The following is an 18800-nucleotide window of genomic DNA, read 5'->3' on the forward strand; positions in this document are numbered from 1 at the left end:
TTGGTGCTTAGAAGAACAGGTTGCATCTAGTGCTGAGTATGTGTGTGTTGTCCACAAGTGTAAATGAATCTATCTCTGTGTGTGAGTAGACGGCTGTACCTGATAGCATGAGTACAGGCCTGCACGTGTCTATGTGTGTATTTGTGTATCTGTTAAGAATAATTGCTGACAATGCTTGAATGTCACTTGTTAAGCCAGCACATGATAAAAGAAAGTGGAAAGCATCTTGCTTGTCAGTGGAAAATAAGACAAGCCAAACAACTGAGGCCAACAACGCTTAAAGTAATGTACACCTCGATTTTCCCCTCCCTTCCGACTGCCTTTAGGCTACCAGCCAGTTCCAAGTCGGTTCCCAGCCACTGGGAGTCCCCCCCTCCTCCTGGGGGTGTGGCTAGATTCCACTGTAGACACGCCCATTCATTCAATTGCAGGGTGTCACCATGAGATGGCGCTTCCCTCACAAAAAGCATAAACAGCTTAGATACCCTTTAAACCTAAACCATATTCTTCTACCCCATTACATCACAGTGGCAAATATTACACTTTGATCCCACTACATTTATTTTAAAGCTTTATTTAGTTTAGTTAGCATTAGCCCTACTGGTTACTTTACTTTATTTGTATTTTATATGAATAATCTAAAGTTGTAGCTAGGTTATATCATTATAGGTTAAGCCAACCAGCAGTTTATACAGTTATTAAAATGAATTCATCTTTTACCTGCTGCAGCCTTTAAGTTGTGAACACATTAATGCATCAGTAGTTACAATCTAAGAAAATACTATACGTATATTATTCTGAAATGGACCATTTTTTATTCAGTCATGAAAATGGAGATCCTGTGTTTATTTAGTGGGTTTAAGCACATGAGATCAGTCAATGAAAATGTTTCTGTTTTGATTAAAATATCTCTCCCTGACACACCCCAGTAACTCAGTTGGTAAACCGTGCAACCCATATACAGACACCCTGCAGATTTCCAGGGTTCAAGCCCGACCCCGTGGTCTCTTGCTGCATGTCATCACCCTGCCTGCCGTCATCTCCCAAGCTGCTCAACCAAGAGAAGTGAAACATTTTCCTCCCCCACCAACTTGTTTTGCCTTGAGTTTTTTAAGCCTCTGATTTCATAGTACAAACAAAAAGGCAGGGACTTCTGGTTCACAAGCTTTTATGGGATGAATAGGCAGTGTAGTATTAGATTCTTGCTTTATGTGTTACCAGCACAGCTAGGTTTAGACAGTTTGATTGGACTTTAGAGAACGTGCGCCGGCTCCCGAGATCTTTCTGTGCTCTTTGTGTCTGTGGACGCACGCTGACAAATTGCGGCACCAAATTCTCTAGTTGATTCAACAGCCCTGCAGCTGCCAGATGAGTGCGGGGGGCTGGGAGACCTGTTGGGATGTCCACTGAATAAGAACAAAGAGATGCACTGTAATGCTGATGATGTGTTTGGCCTCTGTCACCTCCCAAGATAAGCAGAGGATGTTTGTGAACCCGCTTTTTTAAACAGATTGCATCTCTTTTATCACCCGCCACTGCGTGAGTAATTTCTGATAAAAATATTTAAAAAATTATACACAACATGTGGACACAACGAAATATTCTGCTTCAATCCCTATTTGTTGACATTTAGCCTTTCAAAAATAACATTTTCACTGTGGCAGTAAAATATTTGCTCTCAGATTTCTGCACGCACCTGACGGCATGGTCTAGCAGTAATCTAACAGCATGAGAAAATACATTTATATAACTACTATAACAAACAAGAAAACAGCTCTTACACTATAATAGTTTGTCCCGGTACCACTGCAGACGCTCAGACGAGTGCTTCACACACAGATTTTTCTTTCCTGTTAAATCATTAATTTCCCAGCCATATCACTTTCAATTTTCATGCAGTACTGTTGAAAAACAAAAAGCTGAATCACAATATTGATGACCTCATGACATGGTAGCCATATGGTAATCATTAAATATGCTCTGTGTGAGAATTACACTCTCACACACGTCAAATACTGTATGCCTATAATAAAGTAAGAACAGCTGATTTCATGCTTAAGTAACGCTTCAGCTTCCATCATCACTGCTCCTCCTGGTGGATAGCTAAACCACTGCAACTGGTTTCCACACATTGCGCTTAGGGGCGTTACGGGGCGTTACGATATGTCATTGCGGGTGATCTCATTCCAGTCACGGACTCTTCCAGGCCCAGGCACAGACCAGTCACGGGCCCATCACGGAGGAAGTTTTAAGAGGCTTCATCTGTAAGCATGCAAGTAGAGCTTTTCTCTGACTGGAGATCATCTGTTATAAGTCCTACCATAAACAGGTGGAACAAACTGCACTATAAGAAACACAATGCACATAAATTGATCATCACTTGACTATTAGACAGCCCACATGGATCTGCTTTTGAATCTGTTTTTGATCTGTTTTGTTTGCATGTATATACCATCTGTGGAGCATCAGACTATAGTAAGTGGCGTTTTCTTTATGTGCGTGCCTTGTGTTGGCTGCTGAAAAAACAACATTCCCCTCAGGGATTGTTAAAATACTATAAATAATAAACTAATAAATCTGGCTGATATTACCAACCATTATCAGCTAAATATATTGATGCCAGCATGTGTGCTGGTATCAATATATTTAGCTGATAATGGTAAAGAAATTGCAGTATAGAAACGCCAAATATCTGTATTTTAGAAACAGTTTTAGCATTACATTAGATGTCCACCTGGGAGCATTGAGGTTTTTTCTCTCCTGTTGTCATGTTTCAATTTGTGGTTCTCTTATTTCTTGCTTTATTTTGAAGTTCTGCCCTCATGTGTAGCATTTTGCTTTTCATTTCCTCTTTTTGTTTGATATCCCACCCTTTGTCTGTGTTCACCTGTGTCTTGTTAGTTAGTTAGCCCTTGTGTATATAGTCTGTGTGTCTGTCAGTTCGTCTGTTTTGTTCCTGTGTCTCCCCGTGGTATGTTTCTGGTTTTGTTCCTGGCTTTGTTGTTCCTGTTGCTCACGTCATTACGGGGTTGTACTTTTTCTTTTGGTTGTACTTTGTTTAGCTTTTGGTTTTCGTCCTTTTTTGGTAATTTTGCTCTTCTTGATTTTTTTGCATTCCATGATTTTTGGATTTCGGCTCGTCATTTAAAGCTAATTTTTTGTTCGTAATCCTGCCTGCCTCTTAATTGTTTTGCATTTGGGTCCTCACCATTTAGCCACACCTCACACCTGTTTCTTAATTTTCTTCTTATTTTGTTTAACTCTGTTTAAATATATTGAGAGGTATCAGACTTAAAAATAACTTAATATATTTCAGAAACCACATTATCATAGAATACATTCTTGATAACTGTACACAAGATGCACAGCTAGTTTTAAATAACATAAACAAATAAAGCAACTATTTCAAATTAATCTCATCAGAATCTGAAGCAGGAATGACAGCCCAGTTCCAGTGATGTTGGTAGGCCGTGTTCATCAGCAGTGCAAGTCATAACAAACTGATGTTAGTCCTGTAAGCTGAACGAAAACCTTGAACCCAAACACCCCAGATGAGTAAGGGGAACACATTCACATGTGCTTTGATAATGAGCCTGGAAACACCGCTCTGTGTCTTCTTTTAACTATGACAACTTCCTCTTGCGTGACTTTACTGGTGCACACTCTTCAAGTGATAATTATATATATTACAGGTGAGAGGAGGATGTGGAGTTGTTTTACAAGTCTATGTTGTCCGCTGTAGTCATAGTGACGCTTCCAGCTAAAACGAAAAGCATAATTAAACCTCGGAGAGAGAAGTTCAACAGAAAAATAACTACAAGGTAAACATTACTTACAGGCTTCCCTGGAGGGCCTCTCTCTCCTGGACTGCCAGCTTTGCCCTTCAAAACAAATCAGAATTCAAATGATTAGCATCCAGTTTCAAACAACCCAGCTGATTTCAATATATTTTAAGAAAAGAAATTCAACACATTTATCTTCCACGTCTATCTCACTGTAATATCAGTAACTAAAAGTAATTTAGTGGCTCCATATTAGACACTTTAAATTTTAATCTCAGTTCATCTGATAACTATTTTTGACAAACACAGTACCTATGAAAATAATAATAGTATCATTTATGCATTAGTGATGATTGACATTCATTACAAATACCCTTTTCTATCAACAAGCACATGACATGCCCACACCTAGAATGTCAGCGCTGATATACTTGCAAACTTTTGTAAAACTAGAAAGGGCACTCAAAGTCTCTTTATCAAAGCAAGGCATCACAAGTAAATGTGATGCTGGATTGTATTTCATTCAGGTAGATTAGTTAAATATATCCACCTGGCTACTCAGCAGATTTAGCTCAAATGGCAGCAGCACATAATAACTGCTTTTAGTTTTAACCTGATACTGAAGAGAAAAGACAAAGACCCACTCTGCAAATAAAAGCTGATCAAAGCTTTAACAGAGGCCTCTGGGTTACACTAGATGAGGTAAATGTGCATCTTCAAAAGGGATGTGCGTGTTAACCTCGAAGCCTCAGGATGATGCCGATTATTATTCTTGGCTTTGGATGAATGAGGGTATAAATTGGCCTTGTAATTTCTTAAGGCCTCAGGCCTTTATCCAGGTATGTGTTGGGTTTTTTTTTGTACAGCACATTTACAGACATCCAAACATTCAGCGACTAGTATTTTTAGGAATGTGAGTATAAACTTTGAAACATGTTTTTTGCTATTTTCAAAAATAAGCTGAAAGACATCAATATATACAGTATATAATTTGAAGACTACTTACTATGAATCCTGGCTCTCCTTTGTGTCCAGTGTCACCCCTTTCACCCTGCAAAGAATAAATATGGCACATTTTAGAGTAATTTTACGAGATCAGTGTTTCCAGGTTGAGCAGGTAATCCCAGCTCCACGACATATTTCATGCAAATGCACAATATTGATCCCATCTTCACATGCACATGGTTTTTCAACTGGGTGCTGTGCATGTTTACCTTGGTGCCCTCAGGGCCTGGTTCTCCCAGCGGGCCATCTGGACCCCGGGGCCCCTATGTGAAAACAACATGAAGCACACCTTTGAACATCTCCCAACAAAGAATGAGTAGTACAGGAATACATTAAGCTTCAAAGCATCATACACAAGTTGACAAATATACAGTAAACTCTGAAATAACTCCAACAACAAAGTCATTAGTCTCTATTCTCGGTCTACTTGGGGGGTTTTCCGCCCTGATGTCGCAGCCTATCACTCCCACAAACATTCCAGGGGTTTCCAAGCATTGTAGCCCCACCACACAGGTAGGGTGGCAGATAATGATCTGTAAATACAACTCCACTCTTTCAGGACTTTTCCACTTTCAGCATATCTGTTGCTTCCATCTTGTCTCCCCTCTTTTATATCTCTACCTTTGATGGCTCTTTATCTGATCCTAATTTGCCTCTAGTCAGACTCCCAACCCTCTCAGGTCACTCTGCTTCCTCCAAACTACCAGACAAACCTTTCTCTATCTTTCTCTCTCTTTCTTATTTCCTGTAGTTCATCTCTTTTCCCACAGTTTATATCAAGGCTTTTATTTCTGCAATGCTACTGTAACTTTTGGTCCATCACTGTCACTGTTAATCTGATTCCTCTTCATTAGTTAACAGTAAGTAGTCATGAAATTAATTGAAAAAACGTATCTACAAGTAATAACGCATAAAAAGAAAAAAGGAATCAGAGAACGAGGGAAGCACCTCATAATTCAGAGGATGCGATAACTTTTTTCCCACAATGACAGCTCACTTTAGAACTAGAGCAGGTGTGTGGCCAACTAGGGCAGGTGCACACCAGATAACTCAGTTTCAGGATATGACTTGTTTTTCATAGCTCAGAGGGTAAAATGATGAGAATGAGTAATAATCAGTGTGGCAGCTCTATTTTAGTTCCTTTAATTACAACCTGAGGTGAATCTGTCATCGACAGTGTTGAGAAAAGATGTTGTTTTTTTAATGACATTTCTTCCAAAAAAATCAGCTAGCATGGGAATATGATATTCTAGTTCACATGATCAGCTTTCGCAATTCTCACTAGTCCTGGTACCTCAGCAAGGCAGGAAAAGCAGCCACCGACTGACACATGTATGAATTACGGTAAACAACACAAGCCATGGCATGTTAAGTGCTGCCATATGTTTTTCTTGGCAGAATGTTCAACTGGAGGAAAGTAAGTAAACATAGGATTAAAGGAAGTGAAATAAAAATGATTGATGAAGTGTGAGAAGTTCTGTGGTAGTAGGTTGTACTTAATTGGCTTGTTAGCATTTCTTGCTCATTGTCTTGCATTAACTAAAAAGGATGGACAATTAACTGGAGAGCTGTAGCCATGACGCTGTTAGGCAATTTGCCAGTGGAATGAAGCACATGCAAACCTTCAATTTGGGAGAGATTTAAAGTTAATTAAAGGCAAAACTAAGAGTTAAAACGTGTCTCACAAAGAGGACCTTCCAGGAAGTGTGGCTGCTTGCAAGCTACTAGACCAGAGTGGTAAGTAAAAACTGGCAGAAAATCCCAACCATAGAGCTCTGTGCTGTCACATAAGCACAAGTATACAAGGACAGTACAAAAGTATACAAGTATAGTACAAAACATCTGACGATCATGTATAATACCTGGCTAATAAGCAGTCGACAAAATTGTTGTTGGTAACTGTAACAAAGTTGGTAACTGTAAAAATACGCCAATGATCTGCAAAATATTTAGGAATTTTTAGGAACTAAACAGTGGGGAATAAGACTTTGGATTGGGTTTTGCATCCCAGAAAACTCAGCAAAAAAACTAATTTTGCTTTGTGCATTTGTGCATTTGTGCTGCTGATGTTATTTTTATACTGATGATTTTGAATCTAGTTTCACCTATTTTTTTAAAATTCAAAACAAATAAATTCACATTTATCAATTCACATCTATTAATTCTATAGCATGGAGGTCCAAACTGTTCATCTGCACAAGCACAAAAAGAGTATAGAAACAGAGTTTGCTTTCTAGGGCAACACACAAAAACGGTTCTATAGTCTTTATAAGCTTTATCTCCAGACATTTAAGATTTATGTTTCAAGACAAAATATCTATTCCTTTGTCCTTGTTTGTTCTGATCAGGTCCACTGAATAATCAAAACAAGGCACCTTAGTTGCTGCTACTGTAGAGATTGAAGTTGAAGTCCTGTAAAGCCTGATTACAATTAAAATCATAAATGTATCTTAACATCCTCAAATGAAGGTGTCATTCTCCTTTCAGCCACATGGTGTCTCACCAGTATTACCACTGCTCCATCTGACATTAACGTAATGTCTTCAAACATGAGATTCATGGGGCTTATGAAACAGCTGTAAATGCACCTATAAAGAAGCTCAAGCCAACTGGAAGGACAAACACATGTCTTTTAATTGCTTTAACCTCTGGTTTATGGGAATGGAGCTGTGATGTGAAACAGACAACCAAGGGTCTGATAAGTCAGGTTTTCATAGTCACCAGTGAGTTGGTTCACATACATAACATACAAGAGAGTAGTGCAACTAATGCCCCTAAGGTAGTGACAGCTCTTACCCTCCTGCCCTTCGACCCAGCAATGCCTGGACTTCCTCTCTGCCCCTGTGGACCCTGCGAGGAAAAACAAGACAGACATAAGATTGAAGGCAGAGAGAGTAAATATCTGGAAATTGTAATTATGTAGCATAGCGTTCCTTTGGCATGATGCAGCTAGACCAACTATGAAATACAATGAGAATTTTTACATAAACTGAACAGGGCGAAACCTCTTCATGCAACTTGTAACCTACAACATTAGTCATGTGAACCTAACGGATGTACTACAAAGGCTTCAGCAGAATTACTGAAGAGTCAGCCAGTTAAGACATACTGTTTACACAGGTCTAGACTAAATTGTGGGAAACAGGAATACTGATACATCAAATCATCCACTTAAATTTTATTTGTTTACAAAAAAGTACATTCCTCCAAATCACTTTAAGATTCCATGTTAATCTTGCAATTTAGGCGTTTTTAATGTCTAGCCAAGGCACGAGAAGAGAAGCTGAGAGTCAATGCATCCAAGCTTCTCAGTCCATTAAGCACTAATGTGTTGATGACTCAATCCAAGGGAGCAAATGAAAAGGAAAAACCTCACAAAAAGAATTTAATGAAAAGATTATATGTGCAGATTGAAACACCTCCTGCACTCATTGTAGTTGTCCTTTTCAATAAATACAGTAAGTATATATTTACATGCAGACATCCCAGTACAAAGAATCATTATTTGGTATTACATAGTGGTGATGAGGGCATGACACTTACAGGTGCACCTTGCATGCCGATGTCCCCTGGACTTCCTGGCAACCCTGGATAGCCCTTACACCAAAACAAAAAAAAAACAAACAATATAGAAAGGCAGACAAGAATTCATGTCATTGTTTTAATGGATTTCAACGATAACTGAAGGGGAGACAGTGAAGCAGCAGTGCAATCTTTTGCAGTAAAAGGTGGTTACATCTGTGACTGAAAAAGGATCAGGAACTGTCTGAATTGTGTTTAATTTCAAGCACATTCAAGTTGGCTTGAATGTGCTCCAGACGCTGTAGTAAAAAAATACAAAGCTGGGTGCCGTGTTTCTCATTACAGCTTGTTCTCTAATAATCTATTAAGGAATAATTCCACAATAACAAAGAAAGTCAGTAAAGACAAAATTGGCTGAGATTTTCAAGGAAAACGCTAATCACTGCAAATCGTCTTTGAACAGACACATGATCAACATGATCTGTGGTGAAACAGCCCAAAGTCCTCACACAAGGTGCTGCCACTCCTCGCTAATGTGGCTACATTATACCGCAAACAGGGTCACACAAATCACTGTAACTCCTTACATAAGTCACAAAGCGCTCTCTCTGTGAAACATGCAAACTAGCACTGATTTAATCATCTAACTATTCAGCCAGCCAGCCAGCCAGCCAGCCAGCCACCAAATTAGTCATCCTCTATTCCAGCCAGCCAATCAGTCAGCCTGCTAGCCAGTCTGCCAGCCAGCTAGGTCAGGACTGGGGCCCAAAGCCACAGACATGGAGTTAATCCAAGGCCTCAGGACAGTGAGAGATGCCGGCCAGCCCTCTCTCTAAGGATTCAAGCTGCAATACAGAATACAGTGGAAACACTGCTGCACTGGACAGCAGCTTGTTTTTTGCTCTGGGGAATGAACACTGTCAAAATAACTTTCATGCTAATACATTTTCCACAGTAGTGAGCAAGCTAATGTCTGAAATTAACCTGTTGTTAACCAGCCAATATACAAGATTCATCAAATCCAACTTCAACACACTGCATGGATGTAGGGTAGACAACAAAACACGATGATTAACGTTTATGCAAATTTCTTCATATTAATGTCGATGAGCAGACTTTCAGCAAGAACTTTTCTCAGTCTTTACTGGGCAGGTGTGTGCTGGGATCAATTTGTAGAGGATGAGTCCTTTGCCAGGACTGAAGAGTGAAATGGTTATACCTTCAAGTGAGACACAATCTCACTCACTGTGGCATTTGAAACAGCTTTAAGACTGGACTAATGTCGTTTAACTGTCATTTAAAATCTCCAATTCCAAATTTCAACACCAGTAGTTGTCAATTCTGTCAAAGATGAGACAAAACTGGATGCTACTAGAACGCTTTACTGTTACAATGAGGTAGAAACTGGGAGTGGCTGTTACTGGTCAGCCTCTTATCCAGACCGATACATCAGCAGAATACCAAACACCACTGCTTCAGTTAGGACTGCAATGAAACATCACAGACAGAGAGAATGTCTTTTAACAGATCAAAATCCAGCATCTGCAAAGTCTAGTCACTGAATTTGGTCAACCAAACCAGACAGAGTGATTCAAAAGAGCCACTGAAAACACCAAAGTTTATATTTTTCATCCCTATCCTCTGCATGTGGAAAAAACAATTCCACATGGCTGAATTTTGCAAAGATCTACAAAAGTTACAACATCAAGGAGTCTGGAACCTTTTAGGCCTAGTGAGTTCCTTTCCATGAACTAAACCTTGTAGCTATCTGACGTCTGCCAAAACTTACAGCCAAAACTGTTAGTGGCTCAGTTTAGTATTCATCATCCGTAGACATTAGTTTACTGAACAAAGTATTCAAACTCTGCTGGACTGTTGTACAGTTGCTGATTTCTTGGAACACCTTTTTGAATATACACATCACAGCTCTGGGGTTTACCAACTCTCAGACAAGAAACAGAGCTCTGTAGTGTATCCTGAGTGACTGTACTTACCCTTGGCCCCTTCTCTCCGACTGGACCTGTTGGACCCGCTGGCCCTCGGTCACCCTGGGGAAGAACAGTGAGACAGAAAGAGAGACATCATTAAACTATGACCTTTAACTTCAACACAGAAAACCCAAACACAGCTTCACATACATTTTTCCATATAAAGAGCTGTGAAACTGGAGAGCAGCTTCTTAAATGCAGGAGGTTACAGTGACAGCTGGTTGAGGGGAGTTTAAAGCCAGCAGGTACTTTGAAAACCAGTTGGTGGCACTCTGCTCAGTGTGTTAAAAGTAAAGGTGACTCTGGGTGATCCGTAAAGCCGCCTAGGTCTGCACCCTAACTCCTCCAAAACATGTGGCAGTGATGCTTTACACCCTGAACTGTGTTAACATTCATGACTGTACAAGTATGCTTCAAATTTGTGTTGCACTTCTGTCAAATGCTTAGCAGAATAGTTACAAGGCTCTGTATTGAAATTGAAATTGAAAGTCCTAATCAGGAAGTGGCATTGAATTAAACATATATTTAAATATTATATGAAAGGAATTTGTGGGCTGTCAGGGTATGGCTGGTGCTGACAGACTGAACCAGGAGGAGGATTTTGCGTAAGAGCAAGATAAGCAGACGGCTTTCCATCACAAGAACAAGTTCTGACACAACGGGGGCTTCTGGATAGGAAGGGAAAGGGGCAACAGTATGAGATAGAGGGAGGGAATAATGGAGAATGAAAAACAGGGCTGTTTTTTAGAGGACTGTCAATAATCAACAGCCAGAGGGCTGCTAAAATCATTTCACCTGAGGAAGAAAGCTGCAGAGCTGCTTGAAACAATTTATTTTAAGCCGAGAGGTGATAGAAGCTGAACATGGAAAAAGCCTCAGGGCCTCTTCAGATTGCATAATAACTATCTTTAAATTACCTGTATGGTATCCTCCTTTATTTTTTTATGACTGCATATGCATTGGAATAAACAATAATAATGTATATCAGCACAGCACATGTTGAATGACTCCAATCAGACACAAATATATACTATGAGGTTCCGACACGTAATGATAGGCCAATTTGTCTGAAGAGCTTTGTCACCTACTGAATTGAAATTTTTGCTTAAGCAGAGGGGCGGAGAGTTGGGAGGCAGTTAGGGTGAGATGGCTTTGACGATATTGTTATTGATGTGGATGTGAAAGTGTTGAGTGTTTAGTTGAGCATGTGTTCTGGGCCCTCTGAGGCCTCAAGTCATGGCTGCTTAACACAGCCCTAATTACAGGGGTCTGCCACTGACAGGCAACCAGCTGATGCTGACTGACAGCCTAATGACAGAGAAACACACTCCTTACCTTTTCACCAGGAACTCCTACCACCCCAGATATCCCAATCAGGCCTAGTGGACCCTGGAGAAGAGAGGCGAAGGGAGGCAAGGAGAGGCGAGGGGTGGCGACGCGAGGAGAGGAGAGGCGAGGAGAGGAGAGGAGAGGAGAGGAGGAGAGACACATCAGGAGAAAGTACGTCACTGGAACTGATCCTCACTCATGTAAGGGTGGTTTTCCAACCTGTTATGACATCTGGAATGCAATAACTTATAGATTACAATGCTTATGAGAGACGAAAGGAGCAGTTGCTCACTTGAGGAGAAACCTGTAAGTTGACCTCTGAAGAGTTAATCATATTACAGTATTACTAGTGCTTCTTGTAAAATAAATGATTGTTGTAAATAAAATAAATGGTATGTGCTTCAAATAATTTTTCTAACACTGGGGGTATTACAAGCTGGAAACTCAGTGATGCTGATTTAAACAGTAAGGCAGAAAAGCAGAGCAAATGTAGTTGACACAGATGCCAGTAACCATAGCATACTATTACTGATTGAAAACCAGTTTTTACAATGCATATGGAATTGATAACTAAGGATTATTCAACATAGAACTACCAAGGCTGGAAAAATGTTGCAACCTTCAAAGCTTTGGTGAGTCGTGAAACTAAACTATGTTGACTGGCAGGATGCGAGAGTGGGCACAAAATGAATGATTTTGAAAAATTAGGGGCATAGTCAATTCACAGCATACAGTAACTCAATACAGATGGCCCCAAAAAGATGCACACTACTGAGTAAAGGAGTCCTTGTGGGAAAAATACAAGCTAATGTAAATATGAGAGTTATCAGAGGAGTTTAACCGCTTCCAGATCAGTCTTCTGGACCAGTGCCAGCTACTCTACTAGACAATCTGGAGTTCAAGACCAACAGTAAGACTTATGGGTGACTGAGTAAACAGTCTCAGCATAGAGAGTGACAGTATCTATTTTTAAAACCCTGTCATTGTGTTTATTTTTGTTAAAAAAGTAAAACAGTGTGAAAATAGGAAAAGTATAAACAGTGAAAAACAGAAGCAACACAGTAACATGCACTTATTACATGCTAGACAAAAGCCACAATAGTGCAAGTGTAGCACCACAACATGTGCACTAAGCCACTGGGACACTGTAAGCTACCAGAACATCTGAACCTCACAGAATTATATTGTTATTGTAATATTTCATATGACTGTCCAATTACAGACCAGGGTCTCGCTTCTGGCCAACCACAAAAGCCAGTGCGGTCAGACTGTGGCTGTCTCTGGTTGTGAGGACCAATTCTAAACGCTGTGTTTCCTCCTTGCAGAATGATAAACTGTATTCACACAATTAGCATGAGTCTGTCACATAATCATGTAGTATATATTCTTATTTACTTTTATTCTTTTTGTATCCATTTTGTGTCTTGAGAATGAGAGAGAAAGCAACAATCAGAGAGCGAGAAACAGGCAAAAAGAAACTTAAAGGGTAAAGATTGACAAAGTGAGTGAAAAAATGTAAGACAAGAAACCGACCTCTACGGTAAACACAAGGACATTTTTGTTCCATTCTGTAGCACCTGATTGAAGCTGAAAAGAAAAAGGTTTTAAAGTGTTCCTCATGTATCATCACCTAGGGAGCATTATCCTGTTGGATGCAAGTAAAGCAGTTGAGCAGCGGGCGGATTAGTAGCAGAGTGTCTGTGAGGGGATGCAGCCTGCAGGCATGGGAACAGGAGCTCTAAATTGACCTCAAATCCCTTAATTAGGACACAAAGTGGGACAATGTGGTACCCTTTATCATTTAACAGAAGGTAATGGTTTAAAATGGGTTTCCATGTGACAGGGCCTTGACATGGGGGCTTTACAGTGCTGTTTTGAGGGTGATCTGGTTTCTCAGACAAAGCCTCAGTTACATATGTACTGGTATAACCATTAACCTTAAGATAGGGGGGAAATACAGCCCTAGTCACATATTGTTAAGGGCATCTATAACACATGCCTCTTTCTAGTGCCCATATGTAAGTACAAACTGAGTCAGTGACATGAAAATCAAAGCACAGAGGTTGACATGTGAATTTCATTTAAATGCACACCTGTGGTTGCCTTTGGTAATTGAGGACTGATGCATGTTTTATTAGTTATGGACTGGAAGGTGACTTGAAAATGGAAGCCTAAGCAGTCAATCTAAATTGGCAAAAGTACACTACACTGTAAAAACCTCCAGTAAAATTTTACTTGAAACGGTTTATACAGAGGCACTCAGTGAAGTCAGGCGACCTAAGGCCTCCTTGTATCGACCTTGGGTTAAACTGCACTAGTCAATAGTCTTTCTCAGTTTCTTACAATTCTAATTTATTTGAAAGTGATGTAATGGCATTCATTAGAGCGTCCATATGTTTTAGAGTTGTATTTTTTTTCTCTGCATAGCCCCATGGCTCCTCCTTGGCTTCAAAGGCTCCTCTACTCAGTAAGTGCTTAATCCCTCTCATATGTGCACTGCAGCAACACAGTCCAACATGGCCCGCTTGGTTGCCTCCACTATGCACAGAATGCAAATATTAACATTAAGGGGCCTCCAGGAAGGACAGACATACTTTGAATGTTCAGAGCTGTTGTGTGGATATGAAGATTCTTCAAAGGGCAAACAAGTCCCAACATTTCTCGAGAGTATTTGTGTTGGGTATAAAGCAATAACTAAAGCATGAAACCGTAAGGCTGGGATTTTGTAATTAATTGGTTCATTTACAAACAATCCTAACACAGATGTTTTGAGACACTTGCAAAAACCAACAAGTTTTTTGGATCGTCATTTTCTTCTTATTACACTTTGACAAGATGCAACATAAGTATGATTCTGTGGCAACACCAGACATCAGACATACTTTGGCAGGCTTTGAGCCATAAACAAATGTGCAACCCAAGTGGTTCACAGAGGATCTCAGATTTGCGTTCCTTCTGTTCTACTATTGTGTTCTGGCAGTTCCATAATGGGAACACTATTTGGCTCCAGATTTCTCTGATCATATAAAGTGGGTCAGGAGGAAAGCAAGACATACCAATAAGCTCGTGTAGCTTCCTCCACAGTTGGATGATTTAATTCACCACTACAGAAGCACAGCATTCATCTTAACGTAATGTGTACATTAATCTTGAGGAATTGTTTTTATAGTCTGCTTAAAGCACACATTACTTTAAATGCTTTGAGGGCAGGAAATCAAGCTAATAAAAGCTACCACACAGGTTCCACATTGACATTCTCAAAGTGGGAATTAATGAAAAGCTACAGATGGCTGTTAATTAATGTCAGTCCTGTACATTACAAGCAACTTACTTGTGGTCCGATTTTTCCAACATTTCCAATGTCTCCTTTCTCTCCCTGCAAGCAGAAAACATCAAACAGTGTGTTGGTTAGCTTCCTGTAATTAAAGAGATGTCTGACACCATCCTGCCCTGCTACTACAACAGGACTCACAGGATATTACAAGTGTAAAAAGGAACACACACTCAGACTACATGGGACTGCGAATGACTTGGTGTTGCTTCTTAATGTGGTTTACTAATATGCATGATGATAGTCCTGGAAGAAATCATTTTCTCTCCTAATTAAGAGCATGTTTACACCACAGTAAGTCTGAGCTTACAGTAAGTGGGTCACAAACATGGAGACACCGGTGCTCAAAAGTAAGCACTACACCATAATTAAGAACAATAAAATCTTGAAACACATGAGACTATGATCGTGGCAGTGCATTTGTGGTGGCTACAAAAAACAATTACAGCCAATAAAAATGGTGAGGAACAGGTCTGGAATGCTGTGCTTTGCTGAAGTAAAACAAACTGAGAGTCAAATAATCTAAGCTTTAGAAAACAAGATGTAAGATTGTCAAGGTCCAGAAGATGAAGGTATTCAGTCCTATCATAGATACATCAGATGGTTCTCATTTGTTTGGAACTGCAGGGCTTTAACATGAATGGCAGGAAGCTAATGAGAATAAAAAATGGGCCCAGCACAGTCTGCCACAAATACATTTGATTTTTCTTAATTTCTCCACTTCTAAAAATTTGTAAACGCAATTGATACAATATGGCAGAAATTGCTTGTGTCTTTCTGTTAGAGATAACATTTTTCACATGCCAAATGGTAAATGTCCGGGCCTGGATGGGTTTACATTAGAATTTTTAGAAGAAATTTTGGCCAGAGATCCATCCTATTCTTATCCCTGCTATTAATAATAAAAGGTAATAAAAGTAATAAAAGGTGGTATCTCACCTTCTTGGAGACACCCTTCTATTAGTTTGTTCTTAAAAAAGGATAAAAAAAACCCCTCTGGACTGTTCCTCATACAGGCCCATTAGCCTATTTAATGTGGCTTACAAATTAATTGCAAAAGTACTGGCCCGCAGACTTGAAAATGCTCTCCCTAAGATTATAAACCCAGAACAGGCCGGATTTGTAAAATCAAGGCATGGTACCAATAATGTACGTGGTGCACTTAATGTTATAAACTACCTTAACACTCTCAAAATCCAGCATGAGTTTTGTAGTTAGCACCAACATTATGTCTGACAAATTGTTACAGACCCCAGATATGTATTTATGACAGTGGTGTTGCACTCAGAAACTGTGGGGGGCGCCAAATCGCACAAAATGCAAATTTCTACATAATGTTGCTTTAAGGAGAAGACTAGACCAGTTGCAACTTCACAGGCTAGTTCATGGTAGTTAGTTCAAGTCCATGTAGCTGTCCTGTTCAGTTATGAATCATCACGGACAGTCATAACAATGATCTTGAAGGCTGAAACCACCAAGTTCTCCATAATTATCCCATGATCTCAAAATATGGTTTTCCTGTTATCTTGAGTAATCGATCTCCTGTTTTCTCAATTAACAACACAAATTAATCTGTTATCACAAGAAAATGGGCTTTGTTATGTTGTATATACAATATATTATGAACTGCATATATTATACATGTTTTATATATTCAAAATATTTAATTGTTCAATTGTGCACTCTTGGGTGTACAGCATTCAACCAAAACCAGTGTGCACTCTTTTAGTGGAAAAATTGATCAGATTTATTTGATACTGAGATTAATTTTTCAAGTCCACAGTACTTGTTGATTTTGCCAGACATATATACATCTACGAATATTGTGATAATATTGTCACCGTATAGTAATGACTGTGCAGTTACTACATTATGAAATAACACTCACCTCTAAACCCTCTGGGCCAGGTTCACCGATGTAGCCTTTCCTCCCAGGTCTCCCCTTCAAAAACAGGCAGAGAGACAGACAGTCACACAAGTGATGATCAAAGGAGACCAAAGCTCATAATGTATTTATCACATCTCATTGCAGCTGCTTCCTGATATAACATCTAAGCACATTGTTTCATTCAAACCACCTGCAAAAGATTCAGTTTGTGTGCATGTGTGTGTTTGTGTATATACTGTATGTGAATTTGGGAGTTTCTTACAGTAGGGCCAGTGCTGCCAAGTGGGCCGAGTGGTCCTTCATCACCCTGCAGAAACACAGTACAGTTCATCATACACAAATATTAATAAACATACACACACACACAAACACACACTGTCTCATATACACAGCCAACAGACGTCTAAATACAGCTGGCACACCAAATGGCATGAACAAATACACAGGCAGTACCATTCCATTTGCATGACTTTGAAAATTAAAGGTCTCCACTGTTCACCTTCTCTATCACTATCTGAGAGAAATTCCATTTTGCTGATGATAACTTATGTTGGAGAGCCAGACAGTGACAGTGTTTTATCATCACATTCATACACGACAACAGGGCTGAAAAATATACTGCTTGGCTTAAAAGTAAGAAGAGTTACACTCTAACGCACTGATGTAAAAGAACTGAGGCAGATGTTTTACATACCACATTCACCAACAGTTGCATGTGTAAAGGCCCAAAATGAAATACTGACTGTAGATTAGTTACATATGATTTTAACCATTTAAATATGATGATGCTCTCCAAATTTGCAACCATATTTTTTTATAAGAAAGCCTTATGACTGCATGAGGGAATATAGGTTGGAATGTGATATTGTTATATGGCAGCATAACTGTAGGCAAGCTTTTCATTTTTGCAGATTACAAAAACTTATCTATGTACACAATTACTCATTTTAGAATGTATCTGATGCTGTTTTATGAAAAAAACTACATGTACATGTACTGTATGTGAGAGGAGAGTAGATCCACCGGCTACACCTTTGTGAGTCGCTGCCAGGTCAATGTTGTAACCTTCAACATAATAGAAAAGTGTGTGTGTGTTGTACAGCTTCCAGAAGCTTCTGTTCCATTTTTTTTCCAGTCCTGGAAAACGTTCAGCCTTGTTTTTATAAGCACCCAATGGTGAACCATGACTTCACCCAGTGGAACATGCCCCGAGAGATACTGCAGAGAAAAAAACTCCCACTTGGATCTAAGCTGCAACTGTTTGAGATATGACTAGATGCTAAATGACAAGCACTGTACTACTTAATCTTGCCTCAGACTAATGATCTAATGGAAATCCCTTGATAAGCCATATTTTCCACTTTTCTGTATCAGTGAGGCAAGATCTGAGCCAAGGTGTATAACTGAGTTGGGTGCTGAATTGTCTCACCTGTGGTCCTTGTGGGCCAGGTGGGCCTTGGGGTCCTCTGGCACCCTGCAAACCCTGAAACACAGCCAAATGCATACATTCAATTGGATGAGTTTTAATGGAGGATGGAGAGAGCAACAGACGGAGAAAGAGAGAGAGATGATGTAGTACCTTTGGCCCAGGAGGACCGTTGGGCCCTGGTACTCCAATGTCCCCAGGAAAGCCCTTTTAAAAAACAGAAGACATTGCTGTTTTGTTATTCTTATTTCAACCAATTGGTCATGAGTCACATGACCAGTGCATCTCTGTGTATATTGGGGGGGGGGGGGATTACACTGCATTCAAAATGGTAAGTAACTAGGATTCCTATTTCTATGTTGATGTAGCACAGCAGGTCCTCTTTACAGATCACTGAAGGCATCCTGCATAAATCTGTATCAGACATACCACAGGGATGGGGCCTTTCTTGAACGCATAGACAGGCCTCTCAAAAGCTGATGTAAAGATAGGGACGGATTACTACTTAACTGATAGAAGCCGAATACCT

General features: G+C 39.8%; 1 protein-coding gene across 1 annotated transcript in view; it reads right to left on the bottom strand.

Annotated features, from left to right (window-relative positions):
* LOC141004296 (uncharacterized) overlaps positions 1-18800 on the bottom strand; it is an 88159-nt gene that overhangs the window by 27536 nt on the left and 41823 nt on the right. The window contains exons 14-22 of the mRNA XM_073475728.1: positions 18425-18478; positions 18275-18328; positions 17108-17152; positions 16846-16899; positions 11633-11686; positions 10304-10357; positions 7584-7637; positions 4997-5050; positions 4789-4833 (exon numbers count right to left, since the gene is read on the bottom strand). Coding sequence (XP_073331829.1) covers positions 4789-4833; positions 4997-5050; positions 7584-7637; positions 10304-10357; positions 11633-11686; positions 16846-16899; positions 17108-17152; positions 18275-18328; positions 18425-18478 — 468 coding nt within the window. The remainder of the gene's footprint in view (positions 1-4788; positions 4834-4996; positions 5051-7583; positions 7638-10303; positions 10358-11632; positions 11687-16845; positions 16900-17107; positions 17153-18274; positions 18329-18424; positions 18479-18800) is intronic.

Source organism: Pagrus major, chromosome 11, assembly GCF_040436345.1.
Source record: "Pagrus major chromosome 11, Pma_NU_1.0".
NCBI lineage: Eukaryota > Metazoa > Chordata > Actinopteri > Spariformes > Sparidae > Pagrus > Pagrus major.